The sequence below is a fragment of the Artemia sp. Qi Xiang Cuo genome, chromosome 4 (assembly GCF_049724085.1).
Source record: "Artemia sp. Qi Xiang Cuo chromosome 4, ASM4972408v1, whole genome shotgun sequence".
Taxonomy (NCBI): Eukaryota; Metazoa; Arthropoda; class Branchiopoda; order Anostraca; family Artemiidae; genus Artemia; species Artemia sp. Qi Xiang Cuo.
This window is the reverse complement of record NC_142797.1, coordinates 89,776,778-89,803,843: the sequence shown is the minus strand read 5'-3', so window position 1 is coordinate 89,803,843 and position 27,066 is coordinate 89,776,778. Positions and strand designations below refer to the sequence as shown.

At 34.8% G+C, this 27,066-nt stretch overlaps 1 protein-coding gene and 1 pseudogene across 1 annotated transcript in view; both read left to right on the top strand.

The window, feature by feature from the left end:
- LOC148953613 (sodium-dependent nutrient amino acid transporter 1-like) overlaps nucleotides 1-27,066 on the top strand; it is a 163,884-nt gene that overhangs the window by 104,591 nt on the left and 32,227 nt on the right. Inside the window, exons 6-7 of the mRNA XM_089088034.1 lie at nucleotides 15,500-15,759; nucleotides 25,541-25,727. Coding sequence (XP_088944160.1) covers nucleotides 15,500-15,759; nucleotides 25,541-25,727 — 447 coding nt within the window. The remainder of the gene's footprint in view (nucleotides 1-15,499; nucleotides 15,760-25,540; nucleotides 25,728-27,066) is intronic.
- LOC148953614 (uncharacterized) lies at nucleotides 18,597-19,725 on the top strand (annotated as a pseudogene).

Here is a 27,066-nt window from a genome sequence, read left to right as displayed (position 1 = left end):
TGGAGAGCTTGCGGCTGCTTGGCCATCCTTTGCTTATGATGCAAGACAGTTTAGCCAGCTGAGGGTCTTCCTGCGTTTTTCGTGATATTTCCGCGAGTTTTCTGTCGCTGACAGGTAGAAATCTAATAACTTGATAAACATAGATTTCCAGCTCCCTATGCAAGCTCTCATCAGTGTCAGCAAGATGTAATCTTGATAACGCAACTGCTATGGGTATATCTTTTCCAGGTCAGTAAGTAAAGGTAAGATCTTATGGTTGAATTTGTAGCATAATTCTCTGAAATCTTGGTGGTGCGTTCTGAAGAGGCTTTGACAGTAAGGCCTCCAGCGGACGGTGGTCCATAGTGATACTTATATATAGGTCCATAGTCCTGCCATAGATAATGGTGGAAATATCTAACAACCAAAAACAATGGTATACAACTCCATCTCGAGTTCTGAGTATTTCTGGTCAGTTGTGTTCAATGACCTGGATGCATAAGCAATAATATTTCCTTCCGACGAGATGTATGCTCCAAGGCCATGTGAAGAAGCGTCAACGGTAAGATCTAGCGATTTGCAAGTTGGGTTGAAGAAACTCAGGTGTGATACCGTTGACTTCTTAACTGCATTTTAGACTTCGCTATGTTTCTCTTTCCAGATAAATTTCTTCTGCTTTAGAAGGTCTTGCAAGTCCTTGTTTGTGAGGAAAGATTATGGATGTATTTAGCCAAGATGTTACACATTCCTAGCAAAGTTGCCAATTCCTCTTTGTTGTTTGGTCTTTGCATGTCATTGATTGCACGCAGTTTTTGTGGATCGGGTTGCATTCCGCTTGAGGTCATAATATGTCCGAAGTAGGACACACATCGTACACAGAAGGTGCCCTTCTCTCGATTGAATTTTATCCCTTTGGCTCTTGCTCTTTCCAGTACGGAGGAGAGTCACCTGTCATGCTCTTCTATAGTTGAGCTGCACACCAGTACGTCATCGACGATGACTGCAAACCCGTCTAACCCTTCAATGGCTTCTTCAATTTTCCTTTGGAACTCGTTTTGTGCTAAAACTATCCCGAAAGACATGCGTTTGAAGCGGGATCTACCATGAATAGTATTGAAGGTTGTCATAAAAGACGATTCATGATCCAAGACAAGTGACCAGTAGCCAGATCTTGCGTCCAGCTTGCTGAAGTATTTTGCTCCATTTAATTTTGTGGTTATTTCTTCGAGAGTAGTTTTGGGGTAGAATGGGCACTTGATGGATTTGTTCAGGTCCACTGGATCGATGCAGATTCTTAAGCTCCCATTCATTTTTCAACGGCGATCATGGCATTTATCCATTCCGTGGGTGTGGTTACCTTCTCTATTATACCTTGTTCCTCCATTCTGCCTAGCTCTGGTTTCAGCTTATCTTTGAGAGGTGCAGGCACTTTTCTTGGTGGATACACCTTTGGCATGCTCTGGCACGTCGGCTTCGACACATATAAAGGCAACTTTTCTGGCTCTGATGAAAGGTAAGTACATTTGACTTGGCAGGTTCCTCTCACTGGAATTTCAGAACCACAGTAGCTAGTCAGTTTCTATGTTGATGGCATGATGTCTGGTTTGGGTTTAAGTAAGTCAGAGTACTTAGCAGAAAGAATGTTAGCTTGTGCACCAGTATCTACTTTAAAACGAACTGGAGTCTGATTGTTGATACTAAGCGTGACAAAAGCTTCATCCCTACTGTCAGTCATCACAGTTGCATGCAGGAAGATTCCATTTTCTGTCTCCTCGCATCCGGAATAACTGATGTTTCATCTGCGACAGCATTAACGCCTTTAAAGCTTTTGCAAACACGTGCAAAATGGTTTGGCTTTTTGCACTTGACACAAGTCTTCCCTTTTGCTGGGCACAAATCGTTTGGCGTGAACTCCCTATCAGAGAAATAGCAGACTCAGGATTTCCGAGGGCCTGAATATCTATGGTCCTGTTTGTTTCTTTCCAAAGAATGGCGTGCACTCCTATGCAGTAGGTCTACTTCATTGTTTATGGTGGCCTCTTTTCCATCAAAAGTTTTCAATTGTGCCTGGGTCTTTTCGTAGAGTCTGCATTTCTGTTCTACTGTTTGCAATGTAAGAGAGTCTCCCTCTATCAGCAGCCGTTCTCTTATACGGGTATCTCGTATTCCACAAATTATACGGTTTCGTACCATTTCATCGGGTTTATCATGCCCACATGATCTAACTAGCCTTTTGAGTTCTGTAATAAAGTTTTCAAGAGTCTCTAGATTCGTTTGATCTCTCCTGTGGAACAAAAATCTTGCAAAAAGGCTGTTTGTTTTTGGTGCTGCATATTCACGAAACTTGGTCAGATAGACCTTAATCTTGTTGGAGTCATCAACAATTACTGTGAATTTATCAAAGATTTCTCGTTCCTTGTCTCCTGTTTATATCAAAAGGTAGGCGCACATGGACCTCTCTGGCTTCCCTGACAGTGGGCTGCTGAACATGACCTTAGCATGCTTTTCAAGCCTCTTCCATTTATCACTAAGACATGCGGCATCCCAGTTTATTGTTGGCTGCTCAACGCCCGTGGCTGGTTTTGAGGAGTGCTTCTGTGTGGTCAGTCTGGTGATCCCACTTCTGACACCATGTAGTGTTTCTCAATTTAAGATTTATTTAGACCCATGCACCTACAAAATAACAAAGCAAAAGCACAAGCAAGGGCAGCAAAGACAAACAAGGTAAGCAAGCATCAACACAAGCGTAGGCACAAGCACAATATCATATCACTTCAAGTTTTAAGTAAAATCCATCTGAGTCACTACTATCTCCATCACTTCCTTCTACAGGGGCATATACTACTATGACTGATACTCTGTCATTTTTAGTCATGAAATGAGCAATTAGTATTCTAACATTCTATGCAATTACTATTCTAACATGAGCAACTAACATCCTGTTATTAATATCTTACCAACCTAAATCAGAGTTAGAAGCTTCCTTATTCATTTTGACCACTAATCCCTGTCTATGTAACCAAAGCTTCCTGTCCTAGTAAATAAATCCTATATCACCCAATTTCATGTTTCCTACCCCCGGGATTCTAGTTTCTGCAGCTTCTATGAGGTTCAGTTTGAGGTATCTAAATTCGGCTGTCAAAATGTCGATACAATAGTTATTTTTTAACATGTTGTAACATTCCAAGCTGCAAATTTCATTTTCATTAAATCATTGAAATTACTATGAACTCAGGAAAAGCGATGGTCCCAGAACCAGTGCAGGACGGAAACTAGCATATCTTTTTAAGTCTACACCAAGTGCTTAGAACTGGACAGCAAGAAGTCCCTGGGACCTCCAACCTGAATGGGTGCTTTGTTAAATCTTGAGCCAATCTTGGTCACAACATAGTTTTCCACCTGAGGAATGTTCTTCTATCAACAACAGTGCAATTTCTGAACAGACAATCTCCAGCATATATCCCTTAGACTTATCATATTTTCTGGCATACAAATAGTGTTTTATAATAGACAAGTTAGCTAAGATATTACTATTGCTACTCAGGTAATAAACCCCCCCCCCCCAATAGATAGTTTTCTTAATTAAATTTAAAACATATTCTTGTATCCTGAACTCTCAAAACCTCACCAGTTTCCCTTATTTTACTAAATTTTATTTAGGATAGTCAAGTCATTTCATTTGTCAATCTACAAGAGAAATTCTATTCCATTGGTTTACATTGTTACCATGCTCCTCCATAGCTTTTGTTGTGTTTCATTTGACTAAGTCAGTCAAAATATTATAATAGGCCACAGCCTTGCTTAATTCCTGTTTCCAAACATAACCCGCCACTAAATTCACTTCCTACCACAGGAAGGTTAACTTCGAACATACCACTAATTCCATTAATATAATTACCTGGTATCATGTTCGGAACACCAGCTGCCATCTAATAAAGAGTTGACCACCACTTTTAGTACCTGAAAACAAAGCACTCGTTTTTAAATATATTTTCCAAGTAATGCAATGCCCATTTAAAACCGATACAGGAATGGGAGCTATAATCTATGAAAATCCAATTCAAAAGTAAAAACCAAAACAAATTTACGAGAAATTAAAAAATTAGCTTCAAAGCCCTTGAAAACGGTGGCTGATTGTAAGATTAGGTCACTATAATAATTATAGTTAAATGCCCTTTGCTAGAGGTTTTCAGATTTCCACCATACATAATTGAAGAAAATCACAAGTTCGCTTCGATAACCATAACATGTATGTTTGCTGTGATCCACTCTTCCCTCAATTGGCGGCTACTGTTACAAACACGATAAACGATTATAATGATTGTGGCTTCAATGCACCAAAACAAATGAGATTTCAATCTTACTATAAAATATCCCACAAAAATATCTTAGCATCATCTTAAATTAAGCTTCAAACAGGTCCAAGGAGTTTTGTTCTTTTCAGAGTACAATCTCAACATGTTGTTCTTAGAGCTCCACTCGCCATAATATCAAAAGTTTTACAAAAAAATTTAACTTTCTATCTACAACTAACAATTCTTCAAGCAGCTTTCATATTAATTTGATATTGCTCAAGTAATTTTTTGTGATTGAATCACAATATAAATTAAAGGTACAAGGGACCGAGGTTTACTTGGTGAAAAGAAAGACAGTTTTGAAATCTTTTTCACAAAACAACTTTAATTCCTTTTTATTTTAATTTATGCAACTGTCCTGTTGGGGCTGCCAGCTTGATTGTAATGTATCTTGGAGGTCTCATAGTAATCTTGTTGCAACTAAAGATGCTAGAAGTCTGGGAATACTTCCTCGCTCAAAGCATATTTTACCATTATCAGTTCTTCTATTACTGTAACGTACTATTATTGCGCCTTATATTTCTTATGGTTGCGTTCTTTGATCTATTAATTTTTATGCAAATTTTAAAAGAGTGCAGATTCTTCAAAATAAAACAGTGCGTCTTCTCAGTAATTATGTAGAAAATGTGAACGATACCGTGTCGTTTTTAAGAAATTACGAGCGCTTAATATTGGTCAGATTCGAAATTATCAAGCTGCTGTTTTTTCGCGTAAATTGTTCGCCCTCAGGTATGCGATTAGGGAGGCGGATAATTTGGTTGTTGATTACCGAGACACCCCAATTGCAGTTTGGGAATTAGGTATTTAGATCTGGCTACTTAAACTGATATCCCAGCTGGCATTCAAGAAGCTGAACACTTTCGGTCATTTAAGAGGTCAAGGAATTGGAATAAAAAATCTCAATTCTCGAACTTGCTTTTATCGGGAAAAGCTCTCAAAGTCAAAGGATTTCAAAATCTGATAAGCTCATATCTGATAAGCTTGACATCTATGCTTTTCAGGGTTTTTTTACGTTAAAATGGAACTACTGAATAATAGAAGCGTACTTTGAGCTATAGTCGACTAAAAATTCAATTTGAAGTTTGATTTGGTCAGTATGGCTGTCAAAATTAGTTCTTTAAGAAAAAAGATAATCAACACACATTAAGGATTTTCATTCTGTATAAAATGTAAAATACCACATTTTTTCTAGAAAGGAGCTCGAAACCTCAACAGCGAGGTTCTTTAATATGCTGGATCGGATGGTTTGATTATCATTGTGATTACTCGCTACTTTGGAGGTGTTTGCCTCATTTCATGAAAACTGGGTGATTTGTTTAGACATGTTGCGATTAATGTGTAATATTAAACATAATGAGCTTTATATATTTGAAATCAGCTTAAAAATAAGCCGTATATTATGTTGTTATATTTTTTAGTTTTGGTAACTTTTGGCACGAATTGCGGCGTCAGCTCAGTGTTTCCACTTCAATTTTTTTCAAATCCCTAAAAGACTGGGGGAAAATTCCTTGAAATTCCCATTTTCAATACCAAAATCCCTAAGGGATTTTCTGACTTCTTTCCGAGACACAGGTAAGGCCTTGTTATGCTGACTTTTAATAACATTTGTTCAAGATGACTTATTTTGCAACTCAAGACCTTTTACTTGTACCAAAATATCTTCTTTTTACATCTTCATTTAAAAAAAATACTTTGTATTTATCGACTAGTTAAGTTCAGTTATGATTTATAGATTCCAGTGCCAGATTTCAGATTCTTAACCATATGAATATATTTTGTTTATTTGTTTTTTTTTACATTATTCTATCTTCCTGTATTACTTTTTTGGCAGCACCGTTGTTTTTATTTAAATTGGTAAGAAGGATTGGTATGAATGTTATCAAACCGGTCGCTTTTGCAAACAATATTTTTTTTTGATTTTTTTTCATATTGAATGGTGTTAAAGTCAATAAAAATGTTTGAACAAAAAGGAAAAGTTTATTTGTCAAAATGAAACCAAGTGAAAAAACCCTTTGGATATTAAATCACTCCCCGTCTCTGACTTCAACATCGTCAATTGATTTGGGGCCTGGCATTTCACTAACTCAGGATAGAGGGACTCATCCCAATTTGTAAAATCTATCTGAGAGCTAATGTACCCTCCATTTTCCAATTTTTCCAATAAATTCTTAGTTTTAACTTTCAATAGGAGTGAATCAGAGTCTCCCTAATAAACTTGAGCTCCCCCTCCCTTGGCCATTGTACCATACACACATTAAAAAAGAATGACAATTTGAGTTTCTTGGAAATTTCTAGTATCGAATCGCTACCTCTAATATTTTTATTTGGAACAACATTTCTTTTTTTCTTTGTAGAAGAATCGAGTTTATGACAGTGAATATTGTGAAGTTTGGGTTGGTAACGATTCGAGCATATTCCTTGGGGATTGCTACAACGTCACAACGAGCCCGATTTCATACGCTTTCAAAATTAGCTTATAAATTTCTTTTTGAATTTTGCTTTTTGAATGTGAACTTTTACCAACAAAGGTGTCAATAAACGTTTTAAATAGGGTTTGATTGAATTGCAGGGTTTTGTATATATTTTTGACCCTGAAACCATTGGCTACCATCCATCACAATAGCACATGATGTACAACTATATTCTGTTTTGGATCCAAGTCGGTAATTAGCTTTTGCTTGAAAAGGGTCCAATACATACCCACATCTTCGACCAAAGACATATTGTATGGGCTCAAAGAGTGCTTGGTCACAGGTCTATTTATGCACGGGAAAACATAATCTTGTGCTGAATAATGGAACTCCATTGCTATTTGACCGTCAATTTCTAAGAACCATCATTGTAGGCCATTCTGCTTGACAGTGTAAATGTCGGGGAAATATGTGGCACAAGGATTTTCAAGCTATCTGTAATTATCACACGGTAAGCAGTAGTGAGACATTGCCCATTGGTATAGAGAATTCATATCTAGAAAAACAGCATTGGACTTACACCGTCGACAGATTTCTGCCCAGTTGGATCAGTTTTTTTGACGCGGTCCCTGTGAAAAACACACCCTCTCCTCATAGATCTTTCTACAAATACGTGCTGATCCACATCGGCTATCAGGCCTATTTCTTCTCTACTGATTTTTAGAATTAAATTCATCACCAAGTGAGGCGTTGCAAAGCAATAACCTAAATCCAAGCCAAATTCCAAATAGATTTTATCTGTGTTCTTGCAGACAATGTCCAAAAGAGTTAACACATCACTGGTCATGTATATTTTACAATAACACCATCCATTTTACACCCTCCCTTGGCCCAAATCCTCTTGGAAAATTCATAGTCGACGTTGTGCATTGACTGTCAGTAAGTGAATTATATAATACTTCCATGGGCAGAAGCTTCTCTTCACTTAGCCTTGAGCTGGAGTTGTCGTAATCATATGCATATATGCCTTTACAAGTAAATAATCATACACTTTATCATCGGGAAACCGCTGTTTTAGGAGTGGAAAACGATCAAAACTGTAACTTTTCTGTATTTGAATTATTTGGTTAAGAGATTTTGGGAAGAAACCATAGGAGTCTAAAAAAGATTTTATTCGATCAAGTATGTCTATTATCTAATGTTTTTCATTTGAATTCTAAGAGAAGCAACTTTTCAGATGATTTGGGCATAATATTATAGGAAAAAGAGTCATCTATCCATGCCCCATCTACAACTCCATCTTTGTGCATGTGCTTCAATGCATGTAAAATTAATTTCAAATCATAATCGTAAGAGTGAATAATAACCTGTATAAAGTACTGTTTACTTACGTTTACATTGCACGATTCATGGGCCACTCCACGAAAGTTACTCCCCCCTGATGATATGTCTTGCTATTAATGATCATGGTCGCGGACATTCCCTTTAGCCCCTTTCTCTTTAACCCCTTACCCTTCCCCTTTCCATCAATCTTCAAATTTCTCCTTACAGACCCAAAATAATTTTTATTTTAAATAGCCAACTGGTCCTCTGGCGATAGAATCATAGGATTATTTGTGTGCCGCAACCGGGAGATTGCCTTATTCACGGTGATGATTAGTTAAGTCAATGCTGTGGCCAAGCAATCTTCCCCTTCCAATGTCTCAACTACATCTATCAGTCGAATAGTATTAGTAGAGTACCTATGAGTGTGGGCATAAGACAGTGCAATAGCTTGATATTTTTTAATACGATTTGAATTTTATGGGTCCTTCATATCTGTGAGTTTAGCCTCACAGTCCAAATTGATTTTATCACTTTGAAATAGTGTATTCTGAAAATTTATAAACCGTAAATTTGCTCTATCAATACTGACCGTTCCACAGATTGATAACCATGACATTTACAGTGTTTCAAGTGATTCTTTAGATTTAAAATTGCTACGAAATTCAGACGAGCATTTTGGGCAATAGTAACATACCCCACAACCCTTCTTTCCCTCCCCCAGAACCCTACTAATATCTATAATTGGATTAAAATATCGAACTGAATCAGGTTTCGCAGGTGGTATGTAAAAAAAACAAACCCAGTGCTTCACTAATTCAATTGACGGAGCCCTTACTTTAAATATTAACCCTTTTTTATTACTGCGCTAACCCTTCTTAAATCTTGTTTCATATTGCAGCACTGTGACACCAATCATTAAATGCTTCTTAGCCCGTTCAAAAATATCTATTCCTTTGAGCGTTATAGGATATTTCAGCAATTGAAATCTACATTGGGGAAATGTTATCCCTGTTTCCCATTAGCTGCCCAATTGTCCAACTTTCTCTTAGAGGCATTCTCTCTCAAGGGTTTGAATACCACTATAAGCAATGCGTACATAAAAGACTGTTACCCTGTCTCGAAACAGATTCGTTGCACACCCTGACAGCTTTCTAAATCTGGATTATATTTTAAAACTGCACCTTCACCCTATGCCAACCTCTTAAAATGAAATCTTTTTGAAATTTACAGACATTTACATTTAAATTTTCAGTAAATAAAACCACTGACCCACCACCCTTCTGATTATAATTTTCTAGTTTTTTGACAAAACTGTTTATCCATTCTATATATACACCCTCATAATTTTCGAAACGCGGGTGAAGGGCTAACAATTCAGTTTGCAGAAAATGATAATAGATTTCACTGGCATTTTCATTTAAAAATGTTTTTGAGTGTCATTGAGACTTTTATGCGGTCCTATCCTCCTCAAACCCGAATTGGCTGTTCAAGAAGAGCTAGAATCTTGTCCACATATGTATGGAGAATATTTATTGTATCTATTATAATATCGCCCGCCATTAGCGAATTAAATGGATCCCCAAATATGGCTGTATAAACATCTATTGTATGCAAGATAGAGTTTGTTAAATAAAATTACGGCAATGTTGGAGAGATTTGCATATCCCCATCACCTCCCCCACTCTATTCAACCTTAACAATAGGGTTGGAGTACCGAGTGAAATTTCCCCGAGAATCGGCCCAAGCAAATTTAGTTTCTTCTTCAACTATACTCGGCTGAATTGGGGTTATGATCATTAAATCTGTGGGGGGGGATTTCCAATTTAACTCACTGGTAAAATTATCTCAAATTCTAGAAGTGTTAGGACTCTCTGATCTACCCAGCTATAATCGTCCTCTGATATACCTTCATCTACAAATACATCTGTTTGGGCAAAACTAATTTCTAGTATCACTAAAATATTGTTTTAAAAAGTTATCCGTCGGTTACTGTACCATTCCTTTAAAAAATTACTGTACCATTCAATTTAATTGTCGACAGATGGCGATTGAATGAGTTGATTATCACAAAAACCTGTCGGCGGCGCAATTATAATAATATCCGAAACGAGATCACATAGTCCTAGACTTGGTACTGGACAAGGCTATAATTCATCCATTTTTACATACAATGATAATAGAATTATTATTTTCAGTGTGTCTATTGATTCTTTTTTATAAAGAGTCAAAAATGGATTATTATCGAACTATATATTTTCATAATATTTAAAAACATTTGTGCACTAAAAAAACAAAATACTAATACTTCACTGTCAACCCCTACCTTCTCTCTCCCAACAATGCTCTTTATATTCCCAAAAGTTTCAATTTGATATATAATTAAGTAATCCTCCTACACGTAAATATTGACAACTTTAATGGAGCCTATATAGTGCGTGTTCGTATTAATTTGGATGGAATCTGGCACAATTTCACAATGTGTGTGCGACAGTTTAAATGTCATCCTTATTTTACGGTTTAATGGACCTCTAATATGAGGCTAGCAAGAAAAAAACAACCTTGAATGAAATAGTATTAGTTTTAGAAACAAACGTATAAATGATATAGTTAAGGAAAATAACTTAGAATAAAGGTAAATAGTATTTAATTATAGATAAAAAAGAATAAAACACTTCACTGAGAGGTCCCCAAAAAGCAGGTCATCCAGAAAGCACTATATATTAAATACCTGCTTTTGGGAGGGGGGTGTTAAGAGGGAAAAAGGTACCTAGGTTAAGTTTTTTTTGGGAGGGGGGTAGTAGAGAAAAAGATGCCTAGGTTAAGTTATGTATTTAATAAATGCTATGTTTACCCCCCATTTCTCCTAATGTGTAAATATATAGCCCAAATTTGTTTCTAAACTATTATATTTTCATCTTATAACATTTCATTAGCATTAACCAAACTTGACTTCTTTTGTGTGTTATATATAATGCATAACTACAGTGTTTCCTTCAGAAAAGCTTATAGAACAGGTGGCACCAAAAAGCCATAATGTAGCATAAAATCCTGGGGATATTATAGAAATTATGTTTTTAAAAACCAGGGCCAATGAAAATCAGAGATGGCCAAAACCCAGAATTAATGGGGACAAATTTTCAAATTTAGATAGATAGGTAGGGTACAGACCCATCATATAGCCTTCAAAATGTTATAAGCTCTAGAAACAAGGGATATGTAAATATAAAAGCTTTATAACACACTCAAAACATGTAGAATAACTTAGAATTAAGTTATTTTAGGCTCTAGATTCTATTCACAGTTTTCTTTAGGCCAAATCAGTTATTTTTCAACAAAACTAGAAAATCCTTATAGAATTTGACTATATTTGGAATTAAATTTTGCATCAACAATCATTTTCATTGTTAGCTACGCTAACCTAGGCCCAGCAAATTCATATGATCAGAGAAAAAATGTACCTAGGTTACACTGTTTGTTTGTTTTTTTTGGGGGGGAGGAAGGGGTTTAATAGGGAAAAAGCTATCTAGCCTACGTTATGTATTTAATATATGCCATGCTTCATTTATATCTTAATAGATTACCGTATTTACTTATATAAAAATAAAATTACATTGCATAATTGGTTTACAACATTGTAGAGATTATCCATAGTTTTAACCGGTTATTGTTCAATAATTAAAATAGAACTCATACATTATTACAGATGTATACCTTAATTATGCACTTGAATCTAAAGGAAAGATTATTAAAAATAGAATTTCTGTCATATTGCATCCCAAACACTTTGGTAGAAAATATTCATAGTGAGTCCTTATTTGGAGTCCCATTATCGTCATAGACTGTTTTTAGATCTAATTTCAGATTATAGAGGTGTTGTTCTGGCACTAATCCAATTGTCTTCCCTATTTGGACTCCCTTCGGTAATTATGAGGCTTCCACTACTGCCATTCTCGTGACAAAGTTTGTTCCTTTTCTTTGTTTTTAACATCCTCGAAAAGGATTTCTCGCAAAGATGCGTTGTAATAAACGGTATTGTGTACTTCAGAGCCTTCATAATAATAACAGGGAGGTCATCATGTCTACACCAAAACGTTGAGAGTGTTTTTACTCTGAAGAGTTTCTGGTGAATCTGGCTCCGCTATATTTCAATGATGAGATCGAAGTAATCATCATTGGCATCTCCTGTCTCAGCACTAAACATAAACGCAAATCTCACCCATACTAATAAATGACACTTGTAGGGAAGTACGTGTCTCAAGATTTTTCATGCTTACTTAAGTTAGTGGCAGTTACGTGCATCAATTTTATTTTTTCAGAAATGTCTATGATTCCAGATGCATTTTCGTTCTTACTCACAGTCATCTATCAGAGGAAATTTTGTTGTTACAGTTCTATTTATTGTGGTAGAAGTGACACCCCTGGCTGAATCCGTTAGCTTAGCCGTGGGTTAGGCCAAAATGAGAATAAATTTAGAATTTTGGAAGCAATCCCTACGACAATGTTGTTGCTCTTGTAATTACGGGGCTAATTTAACACGCGTGGAAAAACGCGATTCAGCCCTTGGTCTCAGAATGACCACCAAAGATAAAATGGTACATAAGTACCTCAAACTCAGGTCAAGATTCCTTACACAATACCTGAAGATGCGGTTTGACAAAACATTTTTGCATATAGTTCACGCATTTGACTACATTTTCTAAAAATTTTGCCAGTTTTGGTGGCAAGATTTTTATTGTCAACGCATGCCTCTGCAACAGCTGAGGCAATTGGCTCGGAAGAACCAGCTTTCCTTCCCAGCATGGCAGGAGCCGCGTATGTACTGCAGAAACAATACAACTATTGACGCATAAATTTGGTCGGATTCACTTTTAGAGGTACTACAAACCCCCTTGCTATCTGTTATAACTTGCATAAATTCATATCTATTTCTATTTCGTTCTATTTGTTTGTCATGTCTGATCGAGATTGAAGTTATACAAGCTATAAATAACTATTGGTACCTCTTTTAAATAAATATTTTCAAAAAAAAACTTTATAAAAATAGATGACTCCGCTCTAGTTTTTTTTTAACCATTAAAAACAAAACAGCCACGTGGATATCATACAAGTCAACTGCTTACACTATGAAATTAAGTGAAGATTTTGCATTATTTTCACGACACATCCAAAACCTGTCTACCAACCCAACAGGTTCACTTTTATTTACACCTAATCAAAATATACTGTATCTGATCCTCAATTTGTTCTTCAAAAAACACTTGCAGAAAATAAAAATAAAAATTGAACAAAATCGGAAAAATAAAATAATTTAATCAGAATTCGCAAAAGAAATTCCCAAAGCAGGATATAGAAATAAACAAGAGCGACCAAGAAACTACAATCCAGCCTAGATTTTTCATAATGGTAAATATGTGATTGAAATGGTAAAATATAATTTACCGTATCGTTCTTTTTAAGAAAAATCTTTAAATATCATTAACTGGATTACCTATGAACGAAAATTTCGGTTATATACATAATTCGTTTAACATCTAAACAAAATGCAAATAGTAAATATTTATAATTAGGATATTTAAATCGTGTAACTCTTATAGTTATATTTTATCTATTTAATCATTTATAAAATGGTCTTGTCTTTTTCTGCTCTGGACTTAAAATTATTTCCTACTCTGGACTTTCTTCAAGAAGAAGTTGGCGACATTTTTTGAATAATGTCAGGAAAAACTTGACGGCAGAGTATAGTCGTTAAAGAATAACTTATTCTTATATTTTAATATTTTATATTTATGTACATATTTTGTTTATTTTATTATTTTGAGTTATTTCTAAGTGAGGTAGGACTTCCCTCAAATAATGGTATTATTCCTACAACATTTACCCACGCAATGTTGACGTTTCTCAAATAGAAGAAAATAAACTATCGACTTTGATCATTCGAAAGACATATTGGTGTTATTAGGATTCTTATGTAAACATTAATATTCAGGTCATACTAGAATGAAAAATACAGTAAATAGCTCAGTTATGCTATTAAACAGCAAAACTGAATTGTTTTGCAGTTATGCTATTAAACAGCAAAATTGAATTGTCAAGCAGTTATGCTATTAAACAGCAAAACTGAATTGTTAATCAGTTATGTTGTTAAACAGCAAAACTGAATTGTAAAGCAGTTATGTTGTAAGGTATTAAAATTACAGATGTTCAGCTGACAGAAAAAAAGACTCGAACCAAGAGTAAAAAACATACACTGAGTAAAAAACATATTGACCATATCAAGATTTCGTTTGCAATTTCTCAAAGCAAAGTCCAACCTCATTAGGTTCCATATTGAGTTGATGGCGTCAAGAGGATTTTAATAACTTTAAATAGCAAGAGCCGATAACTTGATTAGCCCCTTCCTCAACCTATTTACGCTAAAGTCTTAAAGTTCTTTAACAACAGTTCTCATTAAAATTCAACCACCCTTGTGAGTCATTAGTCACTTTTAAAGAATTGTGGAAAAAGTCCAACTTTAGCTGTAAAGAGTGCGGATGGAGGAAGGGGCAGCCCCACTCAAACACGGAATAATTTTCATTCGTTTTAAGTTTTAGTGTTTTTTTTCTAACTCTCAGTTGAAAAAAACATGTTTTTTAATATAATTTTTGTTCGTTTTCCAAATATTGCTAGGAAATCTGCTTAGCCCCCCTGGTAAAATTTCCCTGAAAAGTTGTCTTTTCACGGAAGATTCTCCCCTTGTAAATTCTACCGCAGGCCTTATATTTCTCAATAACAAGTACTTTACATGAACAATGGGGAAATTGTATAACTTACAGCCCTTTCACAAAGGACTACGGGGGGGGGGGGCTGTCTTATGCAAATGCGTAAATATAGGACCTTTAAGCTATGTTGAATCAAATATATATCTTAAAATTTTCATCAGGTGTCGTGGGGGAAAGGGGGCGTAGGAGAGGGGCTATTGGCCTCCTATTTTTTTTTACTTGAAAAGCGCACTTGAATTTCTGATTTCCATTTAATGACCCCTCTCCCTATATTCTAGGACCATTAGTTCGGATTATTCTTGTGGAAAATAAAAACAAACAAAGAAACAAACACTCATTCATGGTCTTTCTTATGGCATAAAATAAATTGTTCTATGTTTTTGTAGATAGGAGCTTCAAACTTCTATACTAGGGCAATAGGATATGCCGTTTCTGACGCTGTGATTTTTCCTAAGAGCATTTACTTTTTTGGGGTATTTCACTTCTTTATGAAAATCGGGCAATTTTTTTCAGGCTCATAACTTTTAATGGGTAACATTATAGTCTTTTGATGTATCGATTGCTATGAAAATTCTGGTTTTTAGAGTTTCGGTTACTACTCGGCAGTGTCACTCCTTATTTACAGTACATTATCACGGATTTTTTGATTCTCTGTGAACTCTCTTTATAGGGTGTATCTTCATTCGGCAAAGCTGCGTACTTTACTGCACTGTTCCCCTACGTCGTTCTTCTGACACTCCTAGTCCGAGGTGTTACTCTACCTGGAGCTTATGAAGGAATAATGTTCTATATTACACCTCAATGGGACAAAATTTTGGAAGCCAAAGTTTGGTATGCGGCAGTGACTCAATGTTTCTTTTCACTTGGCATTAGTTTTGGAGTTATTGTCATGTTCTCGAGCTACAACAAATTCAAGCAGCCCATTTACAGGTATGTAGAGAAGACATTGATGATTTTTTCTTTTTTTGCTTAGTTTTGCTTTTACGGTTAATCTGGTAAGATCTTCTGCTTCCATACTAAAGCTTCAGAGCCTTTAGAGTTGTAAATTATCAGCAAGCCACTACTGGTATGTGCCACTAGCCGAGTGGTTAGCGCTCTGGACTTGCGATCCTATTTCTAACAGGGCTGGGGTTCGAATCCTGGTGTCGACGATTATTTGGTTTCACACAGGGTCAAAATTCGAGAATTTGAAAGCATACGCAGCTCTGCCTAGGTGTCTGGAGAAATTGAAGGACAGTAAGCCGAAAAGAGTTGCGAAAGCAAAGCATGGTTGGGTCTCAGCCACATATTGCACTTCTTAGCGAAGTGCCATGAAACTGAAGTCAGCATAGCCAGTTTGGACTATGAAGTCTAGTGTCGTTCCTTTGTCATTTGTTACTGATATATTGAAAATTAAGGTTGGGATGGAATATGCACTTACATAGCTTATTCAGAAATTTTATGAAGGCGCCTATCACGTTGCCTTAGTTCATGCATATAAAGAGTAAGAAAAGACCACGACTTCTAAACCAATAATCATCCCGTACCTGCATTCAGGCAATCAGAGAAAACTCGGCGTGATTTAAAACTTTATGTAAATTTTGTTCTTGCTTAGTTCAATAAAATGACTGAATAGTAATTTTGTATCATAATTCCTTCCAGTATTGTCATCAGAAGCCAAAATACATGCAAAAGTTTAGATCAATCAGGTCATGTGCAGAAGGTAAAAAATTGCTTCAATACTAAGATGAATAAAAAGAGTAGCCTGTTGTTATGCTGTTTCTAGAACAATTTGTTTAGTTTGCGTTTTTATCTTTGAATGGCATATATTTGTTATCAATAATCACTAATTAACACATGCAGCTATATCAAGTAAGATAGGACTAAAAAGAGTGTAAAGACTCAGTCTGGTGACACCTGAAAGCTGCCAAGACGTACTATTGAAACTCATAAGGTTGGCAGTTCAAAAACTCCTGGCTCCAAAAGCACATGTAATCTTTTTTACAAAAACGTGATGCATTACAATTCATTCATTGCTTGATTCTATACACATCTTGATTCTAAATAAGTTAATGTTTAAAATAGCGACTAAATCAATATGAAATTGAAACTTTGGGCATAATGAAATGAAATTTCATTAATATTAATTTAAATATATGTACAATTTACAGTACAATGCGTTCGTTTCCTTGTTGTGAGCGATGTTGCAACGACTTACTTTTGTCATCTTGACTCTGGGTAAATAAATATCAACATAATAAGTAAATTAAATTAATATTAGATTAAAATTAAAGTCAATAAAATTTTTATAAATTTAAAGAAATTAACATTAATTTGACGAAAGTAGATAATAAAAACCAGCCTAGTCAGACTATCAGAATTCATTTGAAGCAGCTTTGGTGGTTTCTAGGACTGCTACTATAATTTATGTCTAATGACAAGGTTTTTCAGAAGCAAAAGTAAAGTCAACTGAGCCCTTAGTGGTTCTCACAAAAACTAAGGCCTTGACGAACGGGTTGACGCTCTTTTAGATCTATTATCAGGGTGGCAGTTTACTAATTTCAAGACCCAAAGATATCTAAAGTTAGGATAGCGGCTGATCTGGGCCATATCTATGGGGCATCAGGTTTCACCCCTCCCCTAAATATTTATATGACTCGTAAATTGTTTGTAAAAATGCAGGTAAAAAGGCTGTTTCTCCTAAAAAACTAACAAATATTTCTCTTAATCATAAATTGATCCAAAAAAAGGCTGGAAAAACCTTGAATTCCTACCCCTCCCCCTGAACATACATTCTCTTTGTAACATCTCCCCCTATTAACAAAATAATAATATAATTTGATTGATCAAACAAACACAACTTAAAAACAATAGGGAATTTTTTTTCCAAGACAGTGCAATTTAAATCGGTGAATATTTCGGCCCTATGTCCAAGGGCCGTCTTCGGCACAACATTAAAGAAAATATATATATATAAACAACTTACATTAAAATACGAAGTTTAAAACTAAAAATGCTTTTAAAATTTTTTAAAACAGCCCCAGTATCCTTACTTCAACGAAGTTCAACCAGGACTGATAAATAAAATGATGAGAGAGGATGAAGTCATTCAAACGGAATAAAATGAAATTATTAACTGCAAGTTTTCAAAGCTAATCTTGCTTTTTTAGCCGCTAGTCTTAAAAGCCTTTTTGTAAAAGGTTCAATACTATTGTCAATTGGTTTAATAAAATATTTTGTTAGATCATTTTTGATTAAATTTGAGTATAAAGAATTCAGTGAATATTCTCCCAAGTCCCTATTTAAGAAAATATTTTTATTTATTTTGAGCCTAATTTCGATTGAATCCCGGTCACCTGTTTTATCCCCAAATCACTAGTAATGAGAGAAGATTTTTCAAAAAGTATTGTGTGGCTGGGATTATCAAATATATGGCTAACTAAAGCAGAATCAAAGGAGTTATTGGAACTATTAGAAATTAACGCTTTGTCTATGTCTTCTATATGCTGGTGTATCCGTTTTTCTAGATTCTGATGAGTTCTGCCAACGTAGTAATTGCCACAATCGCATGGTATTTGATAAACCCCTCTTTGGCGAGTAACTGTAACTTTAAAAGTAGTTTTAGTTTTAAACTTCGTATTTTAATGTAAGTTGTTTATATATATATTTTTTCTTTAATGTTGTGCTGAAGACGGCCCTTGGACATAGAGCCGAAATATTCACCGATTTAAATTGCACTGTCTTGAAAAAAAAATTTCTCTATTGTTTTTAAGTTGTGTTTGTTTGATATGGAAAGGCAGTGTGGTCTTCGTCAATATTTACGTCTAGCTTATGGGGTGCAGTTGACCTATGATATTTTCTATTTTATTAGTTTAGGTAAATAACATGCAAATATTATTAATCAACAAAAATTTTTAGTATCCTGCAGAAACAAAAATCTTATTCCAAAGTCTTTAAGATATAAACTACATCTAAATACCCGAAAAGAAGGGCAATTTGCTCATACACTACAATTAAAAACCTTAGTCCATATTATTAAGGACAAAAAGCAAAAAAGACATATCATTTCCTCAGAAAGAAAATCTCTCGAAAATTTTTTGTTTGAAAACCTGTCCACTTTTGATTTTTCTCAAGTTGTTAGATTAGAAAGGAATTTGTTTAGCCATGATTTTCACTTGTCAACGACTTTACACAAAATTGGAAAAAATTGAGAGAGGAATCTTCAATGAGAAACCGTATTTATTCTCCAAAAATCACTCCTGGACCAGCTATTGTTAACCTCTCTTCTAGAACATTTGAAACCCAGGAAATCGAACCACTGGAAAGAGGTCCAAAATTCTCTTTTCTGCCGAAACAGGTTCCCGTGGTGGATATAGTCTCCTCTTTAGAGTCCGCTTTGCATAAATACTACCCATCTGTTTCAAACACTGATGAAGTTAAGTCTTGTCTCATAAATACCCTTTATAATAGCCAAAAAAAGGCTAAGTCTCCTAACACTTTCACACAAAAAAATTTGCCCGAAATAAAAATATTATCTAACCTCCGTAAAGCCCCATCTATTATAATAACCAAAGCAGACAAAAGAAATTCACTTGTTGTCATGGATACGACGGACTATGAAAACAAAATCTTTTCACTGTTAAAGGACAGAGGTACATATAAACCAATCATTCATGATCCTATTGATCAATTTACTGATAATATTATAAATGAATTAAAACAGCTAAAACAAAATGGTAAAATCACACCACAATTATACAATAAATTTCACCCCCGTGGTAGTTTCTGTCCAAAATTTTACGGCTTACCAAAACTGCATAAACAAGGTATTCCCTTAAGACCTATCGTAGCATGTACTAAAGCCCCCGCTTCCAATATTGGAAAATGGCTTTGCACAGCTTTCAAACCTCTACTGTATTCACAGAATTCCTACATTAGTAATTCGGCAGATTTGGTTAAAAAACCTAATAACACAAGTATTTAAAAAAACACAATAGTTAGTAGTTTTGATATAGTTTCTATGTACGCGAATATAGATGTGGCTACTTCTGAGCAATTATTAAAAACCAAAATAGAAGAAAATTGTCACTTAATCGAAGACTCAGTGACAGGGATTGATGGTGAAGTTTTATTTAATCTTGTTAAAATTTATAATAAGTTTTCAATGTATTTTCAGTTTCGTGATTCTTTTTATCAACAAATAAATGGGTTACTAATTGGAGCAGCTCTATCCGGCCTACTGGCTAATATTTATGTCAAGAACCTTGAAAATTCGGCATTAAATTCTTATTTTTTAAAACATGTCTATTGGGGTTGTTACATGGATGACGTAATTTCACTTTGGAATTATAGGGAAACTGAACTTCGGGGTTTCCCAGATCATCTTAATACTTATGATAGAAATTTGCTGTTTACCATAAAAACTGAATTTGAAAATAAACTACCTTTTTTAGATGTGCTAATTATCCGTAATACTAATAATTTGGATAATATTAATAATAATTCTCTATCTATAGAAAACCAACACAAAACAATAGATATCTTCATTTTAATTCAAATCACCCCCCACAAGTTAAAAGAGCAGGTGTAACTTCTCTCAATGACCGTGCCCTGAACATTTGCTCCGATTCATACATAAAAGCAGAAATAAATTTTATAAGAGATGTTCTTTTTGTCAGCGGATACCCCCTTCCTTTTGTCAACAATACGATTAACCGTAGACTAAAAAGATATTTTCGTAAAATAAACGATATTTCACAATGTGAGGCTCCAGAAAAACCCTCTAATATAATCTATCTTCCGTATATCCCAAGAATCACAACAAAAATAAAAAATATTTGCACAAAAACAATCTGTATTTAGTTTTCACTAATAATCTTAAAATCACTAATTTCTTAAACTCCGGTAAAGATAAAACCCCAGCTACTCGCCAAAGAGGGGTTTATCAAGTACCATGTGATTGTGGCAATTACTACTTTGGCAGAACTCATCAGAATCTAGAAAAACGGATACACCAGCATAAAAAAGACATAGACAAAGTGTTAATTGCTAATAATTCTAATAACTCCTTTGATTCTGCTTTAGCTAGCCATATATTTGATAATCCCAGCCACACAATACTTTTTGAAAAATCTTCTCTCATTAGTAGTGATTTGAGGATAAAACAGGTGGTCTGGGAATCTATCGAAATTAGGCTCAAAATAAATAAAAATATTTCCTTAAATAGGGATTTAGGAGAGTATTCACTGAATTCTTTATACTCAAATTTAATTAAAAATGATCTAACAAAATATTTTATCAAACCAATTGACAATAGTATTGAACCCGTTACAAAAAGGCCTTTAAAACTAGCTGCTAAAAAAGCAAGATTAGCTTTGAAAACTTGCAGTTAATAATTTCATATTATTTCGTTTGAATGACATCATCCTCTCTCATCATTTTATTTATCAGTCCTGGTTGAACTTCGTTGAAATAAGGATACTGGGGCTGTTTCAAAAATTTTCAAAAGCAGTTTTAGTTTTAAATTTCGTATTTTTATGTAAGTTGTTTATATATATATTTTTTCTTTAATGTTGTGCTGAAGTCTTGGAAAAAAAATTCCCTATTGTTTTTAAGTTGTGTTTGTTTGATATGGAAAGGCAGTGTGGTCTTCGTCAATATTTAAATTTGATTCATTAAAACTATACGCATATTACGATAATGCACAGAGGCTATGCTGGAACTAAACACAATGTAACATCAACAAAAAAAACGTAAAATAAAAATAGACAAGGAAGGAAAGCGAGAGAAAAAATGGTAAAGCGAGCTAGACTTACATTGCTTGAGACACCCAGACTACACAAGTAAGGGACTAAACACAATCTAATATTAACAAAAAAAAATGTAAAATAAGAATGGACAAGGAAGGAAAGAGAAAAAAAATGGTAAACTGAGCTTGACTTACATTGCTTCAGACACCCATATTACAGAAAAACATCAAACCCTAAATATATGCACATTACCAGATATCCCTCCCCACTCCGCCCACCCCACACTTCAAACAAATAAAATAAAAACTGAAACAACCAAGAGCAACACATCAAATTCCTAAGCTTCAAATCCAAGAGATTTCAACATTTTCTGTAATTCTGGTGAAATATTAAACGATTTCAACTCATCCTGGAAATCTTCTCAAATTAGAGGTCCAAAACGATTGGTGACATTACAGGCACTTCCTCACATAATTTTTTATTATTTATGACTTATATTTTGATTTTGTTTTGGGGGGAGAGGTAAGGGTAGACCAGAACACAATTTGCGCTTTACTGAAAAAAATTAACGTGGATTGTCTGTTTAATTGACATTTTATACTGACTTTTCTTCCTTAAGGTTTTGATAATTTTTCGTTTATGAAAGTTAGAAGGTGAAAACATTTCAAAATATTTTGTTTTCAGTAAAGCGTAAGTTGTGTTCTGGTTTTGAGAAGGCATAGGGGTATCAGCCCTACTGATGTTTTAATTTTTGCTCGTTTTGAGTTTGATCGGCTATTTATTTTAATTTTTGTTCATTTTGGGTTTCATTTATTTATTGGTAGTGCTTTGTAATAGTTTTACGCTTAGAAGATAATTTGATTTTATTTTTGCTCATTCTTGGCTTAATGATGTTCTTCACTTTTCTTTGAAAAATCTGTCTAGGAGTAAAGTTTTTTAAATTAATTTCTGTTAGTTTTTTATTGACATAGTCTTTTTCATGGAAAAATATTATTGTACATTGTTTCAGTTTTCTTTAATAAGAATCCATAATATGAGTTGCTATTTGTATATTGGAGAAATTTTTCAACAATTTTTAATATTGACACAAACAGTATTTTTCAATTTAATTTCATAGCTTCTAAAAATTACATGAAAAAAAAGTTAATATAATTTTCAAAAGATTCTATCTATGATCTTTGACAAACTGGATACACTTAAACTCTTTTTACGCATTTCAATTGTAGGAGCAGAAACAGTATAAGTAGTCTCCCCAAAAGTCTCAACCTAATACCCCCAGTGGCAACCATAAACACAATTCCTTTTGATATATTTTAAAGCACCATTTAGTTTTAAATCATAATGGGCCAATTGCATAGTTTTAGGGGGTTGACATGCCTAATATACCTAAAGACATAGTTGCTGGACTGTTCTAATATGCAGAACAAAATGGCTGTCTCAAAATTTTGACTAGACGCGTTTGGAAAACGAATGGGCTTGAGAGAAGGGCTGCTTGCCCTCCAATATCTTGTTACTCTTAAAAAGGGCACCAACCGCTTGTACTGTAATTGGAGTGCAAGAGAGAGTATATCCCCCATCGCATTTCTAGTGAAAAATTTTAATCAAGTAAAAACAAAGTGAAAACATAATAAATTTATTTTGTTTTCAGTAAAGTGATAATTATGCTCTGATCTTGGGAAGACATGGGGGTGGTCAGCCCTTCTCATATTAGTTTTTGCTTGTTTTGAGTTTGATTCGGTTATTTATTGTATAATTTAAATAAAAAAGATCGCATTGTCATCCTCAAAGACATAATTTCCGGTCTTTTCAATAATGTTGAACAAAATAGCTATCTCAAAATTTTTATTGGATGTGTTTGGGGAAAGGGTGGGCATGGGAGGAGGGCTAGTTGCCCCCCAATCATATTTGGTAGTTAAAAAGGGTACTGGTTCTTTCAGTTTCCAATCGAACGAGTTGTTTTCAAAGTTTCTACGACAACACATGGCCATCTCAAAATTTGTATCAGATGTATTTTGGGAAAATAGGAGGTTTGGAAGGGGGCATCGACCCTCCGATCACTCTTAATTCTAAAAGGGGCACTAAAACTTCTGATTATCAATTCAATGAGCCCCCTCCAAAGTTTATACAATCGCCCTTTCTATATATACCTTATATGCCTGCAGGGCATAACCTACAGCCCTTGCCCCGAGGGCTGTAGGGGGATTGTCATCCACAAAAAAATAATTTCCGGAATTTTTTATTTTAAAATTATGATTTTTTGTGTTCGGGGAATTGATGGGCGTGGGTTAGTTGCCCTTCAATCACTTTCGACAATTAAAAAGGGCACTAGCCCTTTCAATTTTCAATCGAATGAGCTCCTTTCGAAGTTTCTGAGACAAGAAATGGCCATCTCAAAATTTCTATAAGACGCATTTCAGGAAAACACAAAGTGGGGGTGGGGGATAGGTATCCACCCTCCAATCACTCTGAATCTTTAAAAGGGCTCTAGAACATCTGATTTACAATAAAATGAGACAATTACAGAGTATTTACGATCACCCTTTCTATATATACCTTATATGCCCCAGAGCATAATCTATAACCCTTGCCTCGAGGGCTTAGGGGGAGGAAGTCTCATCATTCTGAAAGGTATAATTTCCGGACCTTTCGATTAGGTTGAACAAAATGGTTATTTCAAAATTTGCTACGATATGTTTGTGGAAATGGTGGGCGTGGAAGGGGAGTTAATTGCCCTCCAATCACTTTTGACTATTAAAAAGGGTACTGGCCCTTTTATTTTTCAATCAACTGAGTTATTTTTTAAGTTTTTACGGCAGAAAATGGTCATCTCAAAATTTATATCAGATGTATTTTGAGAAAATGCGAGGTGTCTGGGGGGGGTATCCACCCTCCGATCACTCTAAATCTAAAAAAATGCATTTAGACTTCTGATTAGAAATCCAATGAGCCCCCACCGAAGTTTATACGATCACATTTTATATATGATCTTAAATACCCCTAGGGCATAACTTACAACCTCTGCCCTGAGGGCTGTGGGGGAATTTTCATCCTCAAAGACATAATTTCTACGTCTTTCAACTATAGTGAGCAAAATGGATATTTCAAATTTTGATTAAACGTGCTTAGGGAAATGGTGGGGGTAGCAGGGGGTTTGTTGCCCTCCAATCACTTTCGATTATTAAAGAGGGCATTAGCCTTTTCAATTTTCAATCGAATGAGCTGTTTTTGAAGTTTCTACGACAACTCTTTCGACACAATGTGCCCTGGTCTAAAGAAAAAAAGCAAATAAATAATACATTGTGCCCACATTGCTCTTTACTTAGTGGGCATTGTGGGCATCTGGTAGTGGGCGTGTATTTAGGGTTTGATGTTTTTGTGTTGTTTGAGAATGTGAGAATAGCAAAGGCTACGTGAGAGTGTATCAAATGAAGAAGGCAAACTCTTCTAGACTTTCACTAAGCAGTTGATAGGAGCGTCCTAAATGAAAAAAACAAATATAAAATGAATGAATTTTTTAATGTTCTGGGAACTGAAGGTAAAAGAACAGGTTTGAAAAATTAATATTAAGAAGAATAAGTCACTTAGACTAGAAATAAATGAAAGTGAGGGAGTGATGCTATGTAACGAGAAAACCGATCAAGTTGACAGCTTTTCTTACCTAGGCAGTTTTACTAGGAAGGATGGTGGAGGCAACGAATATGTAAAAGTAGAATACCCAAGGACCAAGGTGTTTTTTCACAGCTAAAAGCCTTTAGAAGAATAGGAAGATAGCCTTATAAATCAGGATTAGAACATTGTAAGCTACAGTGATGACAGTGGTCAAGCATGGTTTTGAAACGTTTGGTGTATTTTTCAGTTCGGCTTCAGTTTCATATATTCCTAGCATTGTGTTAATCTGTGTTGCTCTTATGATTATCCAATTACGTGTTTATATTGTTGTGTTTATGTTACATTTTGTGTTTTTATGGTTATATATTTAATAGAGATTCCATCATCATCACTTTTGTGGATACAGGGACCAGTTTGTTGGCAGGTGTGACAATCTTTGCCATCCTTGGTCATTTGGCACATGAATTAGACGTTGATATTACTAAAGTTGTTAAAGGTGGAGCTGGTCTGGCTTTTATTTCGTACCCTGAAGCCATAGCTAAGATGGCGTTTCTTCCTCAGGTAAATCTCATTTTTCCTTTTAGTTAGTTCTCTTGGTTTTTCCTCCTGTATATTCCAAAAAGAGTTTTCAAAATAATTTATAATAAAATTGACAAAGAAAATTAAAAATGTAATATAATTTAGAAAAAAATGATAATAAAACATAAAACACAAAACAAACTCACGTAATAAATCAACCTTTTCATAAACAGAAAAAAAACAAATGATAACCCGTTCCTTAGACGCGGTCAATTAAAGAAGTGACAAACATAATTAAAAATGCAATATAATTTAGGAAAAAATGATAAAAAAGCATAAAACAGACAAAATAAACTCACGCAATAAATCAACCTTTTCATAAACAGGGGAAAAAACAATGAATGATTATGCGTTCCTTAATCGCGGTCTCAAAATGTTATATGTTCTTAAAACCAGCTTTATGCTTTTTTTCTGACATTTTATCTTGCTAGTTTTGAAATATGCCATTTAATATGCTTTATTACTTTGCAACAAAACATAAAAGTTACCATACACTACGTTGTTATTTATTGTAGCCTGTACAAACTTAGGCTGCGTTACTTTGCCTCAAAGCATAATACCTATTGATTTTTTTATAGGTATTTGACGGTGAAAAATATACAATTCTATGTTTAAAACCAAATGATTGTCACATAAATACTTTTCCAGTAATCGCCATACGGCGTTATTGTCTTGTATTATTTTTTTAGTCGTTGCGCAACCAGTGACACGAAGATAAATTTTCTAACCCTAAAATGTATCCAAAACAAACGGAAAGGTAGACGAATTAGCACAAGTATGAAATTCCTCATCCTTGAAGACGAGCAAGCATCGCTATTAAGGTGCTCTCAGTGAAATTTAAGGTGCTCTCGGAGAAACTCTTGAAAAATTAAATTTTAGAGTCAGATAGCACTTGAGCTCTAAAGTTCAACAGTCTCAAATGTCTTGAATATCGTGTCCTTGCTGTAGGTGCTCTCTATAATTTCTCCTAAACTACGTTATAAATACTGTTAAATTTTGTTTGGTTTTCAAGTATATTTGCACGAAAGTTTCGAGCAAGGAAAAAATTGTTAAGTCATGAGAATAACACAAATCCACATTTTAAAGACACATGTAAAGTTAAGGGATTTAATCTGTATACCGATCGTGCCAACTGCGCCGTTGAGGTTCAAAGCTGTGAACTTGCACCTTATAAGTATTCCGATCGCGCCACTTGTAAAGCTAAAGATTGTGTCAATTGTGCCATCGAGGACTGCGCCACAGCAATAAGGAGTAAGGTAAATGAGTGACCGTGCCACTCTCAATCTTAGAGAGAAAATAAACATATGAAACTACAAAAGTG